Raw genomic sequence first — 17286 nt, 5'->3', positions numbered from 1 at the left:
AAACATTATGTTTCTGTGCATGTGTCCCTTATTAGTTAAACAATGCAAGAATTGGAGAAACAGAAAATATATGATGTATTCATATAGGCAGAATTGTATCTGCTTGGCTTTCAAGGTTTTGCCGCCAAAGTCAGTAGATTTTGGACTCTCGCCAATATATAATTTGTTAATACACTAGAATATGGGAGAGATGTGGTGGGATTACAGTAAGGGACTCGAAGTTAGGTCTCTTATGTCCTATTTCCAATGCTGTCATTGACTCTTTTTGTGACCTTGGTCAAGTCACTTTACTTCCTTTCTTTATCTCTGATTTACCTATCTGTGAAAAAATGGGTTTCATATTTACCTCACTAGGATGTTGCGTAGCCTGACTGACTTCGACAATGTCAGGTCAAGATTGACTTAAAACATAGATTGGGTTAAAAGATTTTACAAGGCCTAAGGTTAATAGAAATGTTTCCATATTCTTTAAATAAATAACATTTTCCTTCAGTGTTTGCAACCAAAACATAACAGCATCCTGTTAATTCCCAAGAGGAAGGTGCTAAGACACTAGCCTAGAACATGGGAGACCTGTGTTTGACCCTCTGCTCCATCACAGACTTGCTGCGTGACCTTGGGCACGGCATGTAGGCTGAGATTCTCAAAGGTACTTAGGTGCTTAGCTACCATTGACTTCAGATGGAGTTAAGTGTCTAAATACTTTTGAGGATGTGAGTCTTAGCCTCTCTGTGCCTCAGTTCCTCATCTGTGATATGGGGATAATAACACTTCCCTACTACTGCACAGTGGTGGTGGCGCGAGCATAAACGCATCAGAGATTGGGTGACACTCAGGTAATAGATTCCATATAAGAGTCTAGGGCTATGTCTATGCAGCAGCTAGGAGGGTGTTTCCCAGCGTGGCTAGACAGACACGATCTAGCTCTGTTCAAGCCAGTGTGTTTTTGCAGTGTGGCCTCAGCAGCGCTGGAGGTGGCTCAGGCCATCCACCCAAGTTTGAACCCAAAGGATCAGATGGGATTGCACTTGGGTGGCTAGCTTGCCCTGCCGCGTCCACTCTATAGCCTGTTAGCCTGAGCAGAGCTAGCATGTGTCTCTGCCCATATTGGGAGACATGCCCGAAGATAAATAGTCAGGCTCTAATAATCGGTGACCGTAGATGACACTTACTACTGTTTATGTTCACTCTCCAAACTGAATAAAATGCAAAAAGGAAACAAACAGTGAAAAGCATGGAGGTATTTACAGATGTATTCAGGTTTAATAGTTTCTGGGATGACCCGTAATGCAATTTTTATTTTCTTAAAATATATCAATTTAATGGTTGTGAAACATTATGCAATCCTCAAATGAAATACTCTACTATATACCATCTTACAGACACGTACACGCAGGAGTAGTTTTATTCACACAAATAGCTTTGACTTTAATGGAGCACCTAGCATGAGTAAAGTTATTCACATGCGTAAGTGTCTGCAAGATCCAGGCCTGTAGCCACAGAAGTTTCGTTGTATAAATGTTGTTTTCAATGTACCTTCCCGTCCATGAATTTTAGTGCACATAGGCTTTGCTTACCCCATATTTTCTACAGTCTTCTCTGCTTACCTTGGTAAGTTACTGCAACAACGATAATTGCTCTTGTGTTCTGTGGAGAATAGCACAAATGTGCGTTGATTCAAATAATATATATGTTATAACTACAAAAGCTACCTATTCCCTTATACCCACAGCATGGAAACAATGCTACTGTTAGAGAAGTCTGGTGATTCTGCATTATGCATATTTGGGATTTTACAGCAATTAAGGCTTCTGCCCGTAAAAGCGCAGAGAGTGACAAAAGAACCCCACTGATCTAGCTCGTGCAACGCACCAGTCTGCAGATCAAGGCAAAACACTGATTAGAAACTTTAGAAATCTCTTCTTCTGGCCAATGCACAGTTACACGTAAGCACACGTGGTTGTTTAAGTATCATTCACTTGCTAAAGTGCAAGCCCAGTCCATGAGGTTAGCCACGCCTGGGCATCTCACTGCCAATATCAGGGAAAACCTGTCATCCACAGGGCTTTCACAGGAGACACATTCAATGGCACAAAACATCTGGTAACTAAAAGAATAGGCTGGATGACAGTGCTTTGAAAGAGTTCATCCTCTGAGCTGGGACCAGGGAAGACGTATCACCTGGAAATCACTTCTGGCAAATATAAATGTCTGTCTTTATACAGCACTTCATGCAGTGGTTTTACTGTACCAATAGTTCAGTGCTAAATGATTTGATGCTAAACGGAAAAGTAAAAAGAAGAAAGGTCTAGCATAGCTCTTTCTAGATTTTCAGCTCTCCCCGTCAATCTTAATGACTGCTTCCCATTGATTAGAAGGCGTCTCTGAGCAGGAATGAGGGTGTCCACATGTTAATTTGTATGCAAGAGCTGGCTCAGGTTGGAGACAACAAGCATCAAAGTCTGCCCAAAACTTGAACTGAATCTTTTCTCCAAGGTTCAAATGAATTTTCTTTTGGAGGAATTGATTTTCATTTTCTCCGCTCTTCCTAATTCAGCAAAGACCAGAAGAGCTAAAATACCATAATCTAGACTGTATGCGTGGTATATGCAGGCTGATGCTAATGTCATGAAATTCCAGCCCAGTTTCATACACACTAGAGGGCTGGATAGTTTGGGATGTTTGGTTGCTCATTTAAATGGAATCGCTGAACATCTGTGAGTTCTGACATCTTTACTTTCCGGTCATCTCTCACGCTGAACTCAGAAGGGATTTCTCAACTTTTGGGTCATGCTATAGTGGAGAAGACACTGGACTCAGCTCTAAAGGGACTCTTTAGTGAGCCTGCTGGACACAAACAGACCCTGGGATTCTCTCTGGCTCTCTAGCTTCCACATCCAAACACAACCTGTGCCGTGTAATGTCATCACACAGGGTCTCCCTCTATATCCTGGCTGGGCCTCAGCACAGTCATGGAAGGGGCTGTTGAGTTACACTGCAGCAGTAGGCCGTCGTCCCCAGCAACCAGTGCCTCAGTTTCTAGAGAGGACCTGCCAAATACAACCAGTTACTGGGCACAGCCTTTCTGGATTGTGAAAAGGGATTTTTTTTGTGGAGAAGAAGGATCCCTATTTCTAAGCACCCCAGAACCATATGACCACTAACGGTGGGAAAAAAGAGAAGAAAGATCAAGTTGTATAACAGAAAAGTTCCTTTCTATGATGCTCTATGCACACATGGAGAAAATTCCTATTTGTCACTATTCTTTTTCAGGTGGAGGGATGGGCCACTTGGATTAATATAAAATGAGAGCAATTGATGTTGGGTAGGATCTGTTATGTGGCTAGCAGTAAAAAGGTTTTACAACCAATCACATGCCCAGTGCCAATAAGTGACTCTTTGCCAGGTCAGATACATGCTTCTTGGATGACTTCCATCCCCACCGGCACCCGAAATTTAACAAGCAAATGCTTGCTGTGCCTTGTAATTAAACAGGAAAAATACACGTGTCCAGTGCCAAGAAGACAAGATAAAGCAGGGAGACATGTCGTTCTGACCTGCCTAACAATAAAACAATACCAAAGGTTTCTGGTTTGCAGCATGTCTAGTTTGAGTCTTTCCCCCAAATGTTTATATTGTACAAATTAGATCTAGTGTGGGATTGGCTTCATGTGAAGGTTGGAAGAGGGACCTGAAATCCCTCCGTTCTATTCCTGCCTCTGATCTCACCTAAGCCATGGTATCTTATGCCTCAGTTTCCCCATCTGCATAGAGGAGGTATCATGCCTTCCATGGGGATCCGGTGCTCTCACTTGGCCCAAACTAGCTTTGATTTACTGATCTTCAGGGCATGCCACAAGGTGCATCTTTGTGTATGCACTGCTGCAGAGGGTGAGGTTTAATGGGGTTTTGCCAGGCGTTAGGTCTGATGGGTATGTGAGGGGGTGAGGTTTGTGTTGTGTGGACGGCTTACTTTTGATTCTTTTTTTAATTTATGGGTTGGGCGCCTGGAGCCTTGGACAGGCCCCCTATTGCTTCTGTACCCATCTAAACAAATAACCAGAAAGAAAAGGGAGGTCACCATGGTGAGAGCTTCGTCTGGAGACCTAAATGGATTTTGAGAGGCTTGTTTGGTTGTTTCTTCATGGTTCGTATAGCGTGGACCCCTTGCTGAAGCCTTGGAAACTGGTTACAGTGTGTTTCATTGCTCAATTTGTATGTGTGTCTGTCCCATTTTTCATTATTCAATAATAAATACAGTGGTGAAAGTCACCTTTAACACTTAAAGATTGCTTGGATTTTATGGGATTGTATCAAAGTGAGTGCCAAGGTATAAAAAAGCCTTACGGTTGAGGTACTTTTATAACACATGCTCCATAAAACCTTATAAAGTGAGTGCAGTGCACTTCATCCTTTCAGGTTACAGTGTTATAGTTCGCAGAGCTAGTGATCTGATGCTATTCTCATTAATTAAATCTCTTATTAATGGTAATGTTCAAGCAATAAGAAGTGAAGCTACAAGAAGCTAGACTAGCGTAGGTCCAGAATCATTAGCTCTCCGGAAACCTCAGCAAATCTGTACCAGGAGATTGATGTCCACAAGTTGTTGGGGAAATCCCTGTCTCAACTTCAAGCAAGATATTGAGCTCAAGAAATGGGAGCCCAAGAAAATAGCATCACAAATTTCAATAATGCTTCATCTAGGAACAGAGGACTGGAAAAGACTTCCTGGATCACTGAGTCTAGTGCCAAGCTCTTGAAGGCCACCCCATCATATAATTCCATCCATAAATTTATCAGGCTCCATCTTCCAACTACTTAGGTTGTTTGCTGCCACTATTCCTGCTGGGAGGCTGCTCTAGAACCTCATTCCTCTGATGGTTAGAAATCTCCTAATTTTCAGCCTAAATTTATTCACAACCAATTTATATTCATTTGTTCTGGTGCCAACATAGTCCTTTAGCTTTAACTCTTCTCCCTCCCTGGTGTTTACCCTTCCGATTTGCAAAATCCCCACTCTATTACCTCTAGATTGCTGCTTGGAATCCAGCCCAGGTTAGTAGCTGAGTAGAAGCTGTTACTATCTGAAGGCTGTCCTGTTTGGTGGCCTATGTCAAACACATCGCTACGGTTGTTATCCTCAGGGAAGAGGCAAAGACTGAACGGACAAAGAGATGGAATTTCCGAAATACCTTCTGACCCATTCCTAGCCAGGGTTGCGATAACACTGCCAGGGCTACAAGCGAAGGTTTATGAGCCCTTTACCTGACCTGGGTTAAACAGCACTTTGGTGCAATGCCGCCCTTTTCACAAGCACCGTGCGGGTCTTCTTTGGAAAGTGATCTTGTAACTATGGTGCTTTCTTACTTGGGAGATTGGCTCCCTGTGTGTGTTCAGCATCAGATCTGCTGATTTTAGGGATTAAAGAACTGTAAGCTGTTGCTGCTTTATTCTCCTGTTACTCCTGCAGGAGTCTATTTCTTCTTGGACAACTTCAATACATGTTTTAACTAAGGGCTGGTCTCAACACGGACGTTGCACCAGCTTGAGTGAAGGGGTGCTTTTAAATGGTGCAGAAAACCAGTGTGGACTCCCTCAATTCAATTAAAAAAGCTGGTTTCTGTTGATGTAGCTTGTGTCGGTAAATTTACAGACCCATTTAAACCAGTGTGTGCGCCCCCTCAGGGCTTTGTACTGGTTTATTTAAATGGACTAAAATTGGTTTTTAAATAGAACTGATTTAGAACCCTAACCCTGATTCAAAATGTTTGTACCGATGCGACCTTAGGTGCAATGTGTTACATCTGTGCAACCCCTATTGAAGGCAGTTCCAAAGACACATGTTCCAAAGACAGTAAGGTTGCCATGGTATAACTGAAGACATTGGCTTGCAGGATCTTTATATACCGGTGATGCTGGAGGGAAAGGAAGGGAAGAACTGGTTGGAAAACCAACATTTTCAATAGACTAATCATCATTTGAAATGTTTTGGCTGAAAAATATTGGTTTTCCTCGGGAGGTTTTGAAGGGAGGAGAACTGAAAATTTTTGGTTTGAATCAACATTGTGAAAGAAAAAACAACATTGTTTGTATCGCTTTGACTTACAATGTTGTTCCATTCTGTTTTGTTTTGGTTTCTATAAACAAAAATGATTTTTTTAATGTTGCAACAAAACTAATCTTTGGTTTGAATTAACGTTTTGACACTAAAACATCATTTGATCTTGTCTGTTTTTCTTAACTGAGAAGCTGAAACAAAACTGCATTTTAAGCCAAAATTAAACAAACCTTTCAATTGGAATGGACATTTCCCCATTTTCACCTTCGATAAAACCGCATTTTTTTCAGCAGTAAAACTGTCTGCATGAAAAATTCCAGCAAGCTCCAGAAAGAGCCAGGCTTGACTTTGAGCCTGAAGGTTTAGCAGGTAGAAAATCATCTTTTCACTCATAAGATGAGCACATTTGATATGGAAATATCAGAGGCAATAAACAGGGTGCTATTTTTACAGTCACTTCTCAAAACAAACCTCATTTTTAATCACAAACCAGTGCAATGCACGGCTAATGATGAAGTTACTGACGTTATGCCAAGGAACAGAGCTCTTCTTTAGCTCAGCAGGTTTGGAAGGGTTGTGGGGTTTTTTTTTTCAACACCACTTTATGTTGGGAAATAAAAGTGAGGCTGGAGATTCTGAAATAGACACAGTTCATGAAAAGCATATTACAAGTGAACAGGAAAATCAGAAGGCTGTAAATAATAGTTTAGTGCCATGTATTTATTTCTGGGAACAAAAGGCATTTATTTTGAGCCTGTCTTCTTTATTCATTTAGTAGGATGCTTCCTGCTAATGTAACTCAGTGGTGCTATTGCTGAAGATATTGCACCTATAAAACTTCTCTGTGCCCATTTAAAGAGACGTGATCTGGTAATTTACAGTCAAAATGTATGTTTGGTTGGGAAATAAAATAAAAGGGTTTCACAAAACCTGATATTAATAAAAATACCTTTTATGGCAGGTTGTTTCAATTGCAGTCAAAAGGCATTTTAATCAAAGATTCCACTGTGTGCAAAGCAGACTCATTGCCTTCTATTGGGGAGGGAGAGCCGGATGAAGAGGGGACGGTAAGGCTTTCAGTCTGAATGCTCTGCTGTGCGATTAGTGACACGGATAATACGGTTTAAGAGAGATACGGAGCTGGATTGATGTGCAGGGCAGGTGAGAGGGAGCCACAATGTGGCGCTTCCATGCACTGAGGGTTCACTCCTGCACCGTGGAAGGTGATGGGAGCCAATGGGGACTCCGAATGCTAGGCGTAGTGGAGTATTAGTGAAAGCCGTACTAATGCCGTGTGACACTTTGTCCCCCTCTAGTGGTTAGCGCTTGTAAAGAGGTTTATGAGTCTCCCACTGCAGCTAGGCTTTGAGCTCAAGTGTTAGAGGCTCATGCTTTCAGACCCTCAGCTCCGTAGGTTCCAGTCCCACCTAGGGGTATTATTACATTAGCGTCATCAGTGGCACTCAATATTTCATCTGAAGAAGTGGGGGTTTTATCCACGAAAGCTTATGCTCAAATAAATCTGTTAGTCTTTAAGGTGCCACCAGACTCCTTGTTGTTTTTATGGATACAGACTAACACCGCTACCCCTGATACTTGACACTCAGTATTTCAGTGGCCCTGGTGACATGATGTGACTGCCTCCCACTTCCAAGCCCACTGTGGCTCAGTAGGGAGATTCCTGGGCTCGCCCTTGTAAAAGGTGCAGCAGCTGTAGCTTCCCCCATTGCCCATGGAGGCATTTGCCCCTGCTCCATCCTCCATGCCAGGTGTAGAGTGCCTCCCTGCTTCCCATGCAAGCCAGCGGTTACTTTGAACAATATAGCCCCTCAGTTGGGTTTTTGTTGCCGACATGAGGATTTAGCCCTACGACTCCCATTAACTTCTGTAGAAGTTGTGCGGCTAACTCTACTGATGGGCTCTGAAAATCTCAGTCCACAGGCAGAAGCCCAACATTGCCCTTGGAAGGGATCCTGTGGCCCCGGATAAGACTCCCTGTTCTTTGGTTCCTGCTCTGAAAGCATGAGCCTTTCTCATCTGGTGTTTATGCAGAGATGCTCTGAACAGAATAATCACACCCACCCACCGCTCCAGCTTTGGCTGGCTTTATTCACGAGCTTTCCAGGCTTGTAAACAAGCTCTGCTGTCCAAAATGAACCAGGCAGTTAGGACTTGACTGTCTTCCAGATCTGTTGGAGTGTTACGTGGGTGAAATTCACACTAGGCACAGGGCCAGCACAGGACCCTAAACAGTATCTGAAGCCCAGTTAACCCCTGAAGGGGACTCGCGTGCTGTAGGGTCTCGAATTTCACCCATATATGATCATCCAGCTGAAGGGGTTCACAAGAGAGGACCCCCTCCATACCAGTAACCTCTGTGCTTATTGCACCTGCCTTCCCGCTGCAGCCCCTGAGACCGGGGCTTTGCCGTTCAGGCGAGGATGAGCTTTGGAGCTGCAGCATCGGGAGGAATGCCATGTCGTAGCAATCCTCGGCTCAAGTACTTTTTCAAGGACTTCCCCTTCACAGTAATCAGTTCCTCCCGTCCAGTCCCATTTCAAAGCCACAGAAGGCACAAAAATATATACTCTAGAATGCAGCAAGGTGAAATGTAATTTCCTCTTTAATAAAGGGTGCCATTTAATCTAATATTATAGAAAATGATTAGATCTTAAAAACCTATAAATTACATCTGACAACTCGCTGGTGCTCCTTTGCCGTTCCTTATAGCAAGTATAAATGGCAACACCAGGAACTGGCAGAGGAGTTGATTCTGGCTGGAGTTTGTTTATTGGCTCTTAATGAAAAGCGATTAATCTAAATCGCTAGTGGGGCGGATCCTTTGTCAGGGCCCCATAATGAGAAGTGGCAGTTTTGCCCTTTGACAAATGTGCTGCTATTTCCCTCTAACAAAAGTGTTTTTATTTTGCGGGTTGTTTTTTGTTTTGTTTTGTTTTGTTTGTTGCGGTGGAAAAATACTAATAAAATAAACCCCAAATCACCCACTCGCTGTTTCCTCCTTATCAGCCCACCTCCCCCCGCCCCCAGTTAAAACACCATCAAACTGAACTGGCCCCAGCTGCAAAAACACAGAATGGCCTTTTATTTGCGACCATTATCACACTTCCTATTTCTTCTGAGCTGCTTTGTTTGTGGCCAGTGTTGCATGGAATGATGGATTATAATGACGATACCCTGAGTAGTAATATTGATACTTCAGTGCGATCCCCACCCCTTTTGATAGAAAGGATGAGATAGTCTTTTGCAGAAGCAGGAGGGTGAAGGAGGGGAGAGAGCAGCCGATGTAACGAGCCCTTAGCAAGGCCAGCTGTCAGCAGTCTCTCTTGCAGCTCTTATTTGCCTCCTCTTTCTCACTAAGGTTGCCAGTTAAGTTTCCACACTTTGGTGGCTTTGTTATGGCCCCTGCTGCAAGACGTGGGGTGCTCAGAGCATTGATTTGTGCCCCCTCCAATGTAAGCAAGCTGTCTCTCCTCCCCTGCTGACGATTAAGTGCTGGCAATATGCTTGGGGCTGTACAAATGAAGACGGTCTCTGACCGAAGAGCTTGGAATCAAGGAGGCTCCGGGGGGGCAAGGTGCACTGGGAAACCCAGAGGAGGAGAACAGTCTTTGGATGGTTTATTTTTATAATTCACTTCTTGTGGGAGGAAGTGAGACTTCAGATGGGACTTGAATGTGGAGACAGTGGGGATTTGGGATCTCATCCGAACAAACTGACGATTATAAGAGTGTTTGACTTCAGTGGGCATTGGATTGGTGAAGGATTGGATAGGGAAGGATTTGATGTGTGACCCAGTGGGGGAGTGGATATGATCTTGTCTCCCTCTAGTACCTGGTCCCAGGGACCATACTTACCCATACTAAACATGTCTCCTTCAGCTTAAGTGATAGGAGGTGATGCGTTTTGTATTGTAGGTTCAAGGTTTAACCCCCCCGTGTGACTATTGAGCATCTATGCTTAGGGAGACATGGTTTGTAATTTTGTGTTGGCCATTTTGCACTCCAGAAATTTTCCTTTTTCTAAGATGACGTGGTTTGCACGAAAACGTAGGAGCGGTTGAGATTGTGCATGTTTTGAGACAGCATTTGGTTTATCTCCAGACAAAATCTCAAGCACTGGTGTTTTCATTAGGAAGCAATGCGATCTTGTCACCTGCCAATGAGTGACAATGGGCTCATTTTTATTATCTTCGATGTGGCAGGGAGATTAAGGAGCTTGCTCAAGCCAGCACAGTGAGCCAGGAGAAGAGTTACCGTTCCGGAGACATTCCACAATGTGGTAGGGCAAAGAGGGAATACACAGGCCACAAATAATCCTTCTGTATGTTCCCAGCGTTCAGGTGCTGCCTACAAGCTGCTAGGAACTGAAAGAGTGGAACTAGGACTTAAGGTGAGGGTGAATTTGAAGAACAGAGGTGTTTCTTGTGGATGCACACAGTTCTTTCCCTTGTTCCTCCCACATTCTGTTTTCCTGATCCAAAGTCCATTGATATCAGGAGAAAGAGTCCCACTGATCTCCCTAGAACTTTGTGGTTTATGTTACTGCAAAGCCCGTCTCAATATCTCCGTTGTTGCTTTGGCTATTCTGGTTATGCCATTATGATAATGCTGCTATATGTGCAATCATGGCAAAGGCACATGCAAATCAAATCCACAATTGTACCTGCATTTCGGACCCCGTTCTGCAGCCCTGGCCCCCATGAATAGCCCCATTGACATCACTGTGACCGCACTTATAAGTAACAGGATCAGGACTCCTGTGCATCCTGTTGTATGTCTGCCATGTTGAAAAATCTGGTCCAGACTATATCTAGCTGCCCTGAGCTTTCTATCTCGAGAGCTCAGGACAAGACTTTGCAAGTGAACTTTTAATATATGGCTTTGTTAGCTTGGTAACCTTTAGTGACATCATTGTGGAAAATCTTTTTATTCCCCAAGTATCCTGCCTTTAAATGTAAGGTCCACCTGGAGTACCTTGCTCTCTTACCAGTCTGCATATGCAAGCAAATGTTACTAATGCACACTACAAATATCTTTCTTACACATGCAATACCCTTTGAATGCAAAGAGATATAGCTTGGAGCACAGTACTTCCCAGCGGAAGCTATACGTGATAGCAAAAGCTTTTTTTCCAAAATGGGGAATAAACCTTTCTTGTCCAGAGCAAAGCCTTTCTGGTCCAGAGGAAAGGAGGCATGTGTTTTAATTTGATTAGAAAGGGGGAAAATCCAAGATTAAGAGCTGACCTGTTCCTTTTCCTGGTTGGTGGCCTCAGGTTCTTGAGCTTCCATTACCAATTTATTGATGTCTTCTGTTAGCCAGCTGCCCATGGTGGCAAGCAGATTACAGTACTAAGTACCCTTCTGTTGCCAGCAAAGTACCAGTAGGTAAAGATTGCTTTATGATGTTGTGCAAGTAGAATATTCTTCTGTGGATCCCAAAAGAGATGTGCCATGAAGGTCAACAGCATCTCAGGATAGTGGATTTCTGAGCTTGGTGAGGGACTTTTCTGCAGAGCACTTGTTTTCCATTCAAACTGGCTGATGATGGATAGTAGTTTTAAAAATTGCCTTTAAAATGGAAACTTTCAGATTAAAGATCATATACTTATTTAAAAACAACAACAACCCTTCCGCAGAAAAGTCCTTTCCTCTGTTAATCAAAATTGGTTAATTAAATCAGAATGAATTAAAAAAAATAGTTTAATTTTAATCATTTTTCCTGATTACCCCCTTTCTGCATCTCACAGAGCTCTATGCAGTGAAAAGGGACGCTATGCAATTACACTTCTGATTTCAAGTCAGTTTCACTTTATGTTTCAGGTGGGATTTATTGCATGTTTAAAATTAAAGGCCTGCTCAAGTGCTATGCTTGATTGGGGCCTAATACAGATTCTTGCCGGTCTTTCTAATGGAACTTGTATGATTAAATGGTCGCTGGTTAGATGTTCGTCTGTGTCCCTAAATTGTCTTGTATTGTTTAACTCGGTAAAGCTTTCTGGAGCAATGTTTATATGGAGACACTATACAGAACAAAGCTGTATTGAGTCTCAGGTCTGCAGCTAAGAGGTGGATCCTAGATTTGATTTCCAATGGACAAGGAAGTAGTGTTTTTTGAATCTTCTACTGTATCAATAACCTGCTGTGTTTAGCATATATGTAGTTTAGCCCCCACTGTTTGTTTTATTTCATTGTATTGACATTGGCTGTAATGTGCTTTGTTTTTCTCAAGATGTTAGTAAGATGGCAAGCTGAGTTAAGGTTTTCCAAAGGGTTTTCTTGGTTACTTTGACACAGGGAATGGTAGAAGATAATATAGGAGAAAGACATTTTATGATACTCATCTTACGTTCTAATTAAATCCAGAGGCATGAATTATCTCCCTACTTGCAGAAATAGAATAATTTCATTGTCCTGCACGGGGGAAAAATGGCTTCATTAAAGGTTATGTGAACAATCACTGTAGTAGGGATGGTAAGTATGACGCACGCACAAACTGGTGCCTAAATTCTGACCGCACAGCTGACGCAGACAGCCAGGCTGGGAAATCTCCCCTTTCCAATGGCATAAAACTTTCACTTCTAGCTCCGCAAGGTAGCAAGATATGGGACCTTGAATCCAAATGCTGCCCATCTTGGAACTTGAGACTGTACATTTGGAAAGCGAATTTGACATTTGGGGAGAAAGTGGGGGACACTTCTCTGGCAGGTTGGAAACAAATAAACCTGGTGGCTCTTTGAAGCAACTCAGAGGTTTGGGATATTGGAAGTAATCCTGCTAGAGATGGATGAGTGGGCAAAGAGCAGGTGAGGGAAGTCAAAAGTCCATGTTAAACTTCACAACTGTTTTAGACTATACATGTCTCATGGTTCTATGATTTATTCTATTTTCTCTATATACGTGGTGGGGGTGTGTAAAATATAGTGTGCTGTGGTATAATGGTTTTGTCAGCTGGAGTTTGAAATGACCAGAGTCCTCCTAGGTGATGAAGCCACAAGTAAGCTATCCAGATCATCTCCAGTGAGTGCCAGTGAATCTTTTATAGCCCATCTCAGTATAAGATATTCTGTATATGCCATATATGTTACATTAACTACAGCTGGTCAAAAATTTTTCACTGGAAAAAAAATTCAACCAAAATTGGCTTTTGGATCAAAACAAAAATGTTCATTTTAGTCAAAATTTTCCAATTTCTTAAACAAAAACCCTAGGGAATCCTGATGAGCTGTTTGCAGTCTAAGGCCGATAATGAAATGCTGAGCAGTTTCTGATTCCATCTTATTTAAGGCAGTGTTGCCAGTTCATTCTTATATAAATATGTTTCAGGTTACATGGATTCTGACTTTCCCATTAACCCTGTTCTGTTTCCTTCTCTCTCTCTCTCAATTGTCCTGTTTAGATAATGCTCCTGGGCGACCCGGAGATTGAGAGCAGCATATTGATCAGCTCCGATGAAGGGGCCACCTATCAAAAGTACCGGCTGAACTTTTACATCCAGAGCCTGCTGTTCCATCCCAAGCAGGAGGACTGGATTCTGGCCTACAGTCTCGATCAAAAGGTGACCAACTCATTTCAGATTCAAGTGATTATTTCCCAGAGTCTGGTGACAGAGACATTGTCAAGAAGAACAACCATATATTTAGAAAGTGACTATGTGGCACCATTACACTCAGCAGACCTGCTTTCTGGGTTGATTCTGAGGCAGATCTGCTGACTTCGGTGACATAGTTTAGTTTTTGCTGCATTAGCCTTTCAGAGCCAAAATAGCTCCATGGCAGCAAAGCTGTATTCTGTTCCTCCTTGGGCATCCTCAACCGAATCGCTTGCTAAGGGATGATTTAGTTGGGGATTGGTCCTGCTTTGAGCAGGGGGTTGGACTAGATGACCTCCTGAGGTCCCTCCCAACCCTGATATTCTATGATTCTATGATTCCAACCAGTTACTCCTGTGCAAACCCTCTAAAGGCAGTGATGTTGCTCTGTTCTTATTGAGAACACAATTTTGCCTGTGGAAGCGTTATTAATGGTGCTGATAAGAGAGATGAAAGGAATCCTAGAGCCAGATTTGACATGATGTGCCAAAGATCTAGCCACTTATTTAGGGGCCTAAATGGTTCCTGAGCTCTTCTGAAAATCTGGCACTTGGAGCCCGAATTGCATTTGCAAGGGCTGTTTTTTTGGGAGGATGGGGGATTCTTTCTGTTTGGAAACCAAACACGTTTGATCTGGAAATCACTCAGCAGCAATACACTTGAAACCCCATCATGCCCTTCTTACGGTCGCTTTTCAGAGTGGAACTGCAATGAAAACAAAATCCTTACCTTTGCTACCGTCAATGTCTAATGATAGATAGTTGAAATGGAAAGAACTTTAAAGATCCACTTTACTTTCCCCTCCTTATGGCATTTAATTTTTACCATTCACTCAGCTGCTGTGCAGTTCACTCTGCTCGTTTGTTTCAGTTCCTGGGTTCTCGCGCTAGGGGCCAATACTAGATACTGGGCCAAAGCTATTTGGCAGCATTTCTTTTCAAATACTGGTGCGTCAGCTCTTTCTAGTCTCTTCCTCCCAGTCAGCTTGCCCTGGGAGCTATTTAGTATCCACTGTAATAAGTCTCATACCCTACCACAGCAGCACCTTCAAACAGTAACTAGAACATAATCTTTATATCCCCTTGTTAGCAGAATGCAATGGCCGTTGCCAGGTGTATGTTATTTCTCCTCTGAGTGGCCTAAGTGACATTTACAGGCTCAAAGCCATTGTAAATAGACTTCTTTCATAGTACCAGAGTGTTATTGTATGGAAGACTTAGCCAAATGTCAAATATCTTGTGAGCTCAGACGTTCAACGTAACCAGAAACGTTGAAGCTGGGTTGAAAGACCAATAGACTCGTTTGATGTCCCTGCATGGTTTGATGCCGCTTTTAAGCTAGAGGTAAAAGGTTGTTAAACGGCGCTTCTTTTCACACAGAGACAGCCCTGTAAGAAAGAGACAGCTGATGAGGTACACAGGATGGGATAAACTGAATTTAATGTGTCAGGCGTGTGTCTGCACGGAGGCTCAACTATGAAACCAGGGAAACATTTGCTCCTTGGTTCACACAGGGGGCCTGCTTTTCTCTTTCAGTAAGGCTCCTTTGTGCCACGCTAGCAGGGTAAAGGGGCTCAAAATAGGTGAAAAAGGCCCCCTAGAATATGTTCTGTGCATGGGGCTTTTCCAGCTGGTGTGGAACTGGCATATGGGCTCAATGCCATCCCTGCTCTCACCACCTGCCTTAAGTGGTGTGGTCAGAGTCTCCACTACAGCTAGTCTCCACTTCCCACGGCTCACCGGGAACCATTGGAAGCTGAATGTGGGTTAGAGCATTCCTGAGGTTGCTCTAATTTACCCCAGGGGCTGAGCAGATCTCTGCACAGCCCCAGAATACAAGTAGTGTAAAGCTGACTAAATGCCACCTCCCTCCATCCCCGACCTCCCAGCTTGCCCCAAGTTCAGGAGAGGGGTCACTGAGAATCAGGCTCTGTGTATTTGCAAGATATATGTCGCATACCACTCCACTTGGGGATTACATTTTGCTTAGTGTAAAGCATTAGGAATTATAGCACTGAGCACTGAGGGCTTTTCCTAATCAAAAAGCAGACCTTTGGAGGAGCCACTGTTCCCCGGCACTCTTTTCTTGTTAACAACTTGGCATAAACTAGCCTGGCGATGGAGAGTTGTCAACTCGACTAAGCCTTGTACGGGCATCTCGCCAAGGAGGCTGCTAATGGCCAGAACTGAATTTTTCAGCTACCATGTGCACAATTTTCACCTCTTTACGTGTAAAGAGTGACTTGCACAGAGCAAAATATATATACAGTTTGAGGTTTGAAATGCAAGAGTCATCATCCGGGCAACTGATGGTTGTATTGTTGGGAATCAGATTAAAGATGGAGGGCCAGATAATCCAGGGAAGCTATGCCAGTTCACACCTGCTGAAGATCTGACCCAGCAAACATGCACTATCTTTCTTTAAGGAAAAATGAAAGTGGATCAGATCAGACTGTGCAAACTTCATAAACCAGATTCTCCCAAACCAGCAGAGGGACAGGTACATTTACTCCTCCTTGAGCCAGTTTGGTCGCCTGTATCCTAGGCCATGGTTAACGCAGGTTGGTATTGCTCCATAAGAGTTTTCTTCTGGGGAAAGGTAGCTTTGAATTGCAGTCAGGACTCCAGGGGAGCCTGGCTGGCAGATTCTGCTCAGTGCATTCCCCATCAGCCCTGGCCCTGCCTTCTTCCTGGCCAGCAGTGCCTGCAATTGTGGCCAGGGTTGCCTCTTACAGGCTCCACAGTGGATGGGAGGTTGCACTTGCTGTCTGCTGCCTCCACCTTTCTGCAGCAGATTTGCTGCTGTGAATCTCTGTGGGCCTGATCCAACTCCTGTGGGCAGTCGGTGGAAAGACCCTGAATGAATGCACTGGCCCTAAATCTGCAGAAGCTGCCATAGACTTTGGGCTGAATCTGACCCACGGGAGGTGAACGTCCTCTAATTTCTGCATGCAGTGGGAGCTGTGGGAATGGGATCGTGCATTTGGTTCAGACTAACGATTTTGGTTCTAAGAATTTGGTCCAGGCCCGTTTTTAGGAAAAATACAGTTGTATAATCCAAGAGAGGGGTTAACCACCCAGGGAGAAACACAGATTACCTTTCGTGGAATGCACAGCACACACTGTATGTGAAATAGACGTTTGGTAATCTTAAAAACAAAGGGCATTTGCAGATGGTCCCATTGTTATGATATTTAAAGGGAATTTCTCAAGTTACTAAAAATCAGAGATTTGATTATCCTAAAATATATTACTATCCGCTGGGGAATTTTTTTCTAGATTATTTGAGATAAATAGTTAATATATCTTTATTTCTTAACACATATATTCCATTAACTATGAAATCTACCACATCCTGGTTTTAAAAAAAACATTTTAAAAGAGCCCAAAATTGGGTAGCTATAGGGAAAAATAACATCAAGTTCTCCAGTGCTCTCCCTGGCATCATTGCAGCAGCAGTTAACAATCAGATTCTACTCCGAGGGGATGTCTATACTGTAAGTAGACACCTGTGGCTGGCCCATGCCAGCTGACTTGGGCTTGCAGGTCTTGGACTAAGAGGTTGTTTAATTGTGGTGTAGATGTTCAGCCTGGGGCTGCACCCCAAGTTCTGGGACCC

General features: G+C 43.3%; 1 protein-coding gene across 1 annotated transcript in view; it reads left to right on the top strand.

Moving 5' to 3' along the window:
• Window positions 1-17286, top strand: part of LOC141991181 (VPS10 domain-containing receptor SorCS3-like) — a 468227-nt gene that overhangs the window by 258390 nt on the left and 192551 nt on the right. Inside the window, exon 4 of the mRNA XM_074959394.1 lies at window positions 13477-13635. Coding sequence (XP_074815495.1) covers window positions 13477-13635 — 159 coding nt within the window. The remainder of the gene's footprint in view (window positions 1-13476; window positions 13636-17286) is intronic.

This window comes from Natator depressus, chromosome 7 (assembly GCF_965152275.1).
Source record: "Natator depressus isolate rNatDep1 chromosome 7, rNatDep2.hap1, whole genome shotgun sequence".
Taxonomy (NCBI): domain Eukaryota; kingdom Metazoa; phylum Chordata; order Testudines; family Cheloniidae; genus Natator; species Natator depressus.
Note: the sequence above shows the minus strand (reverse complement) of the source record. Positions and strands in the feature narration are given on the sequence as shown.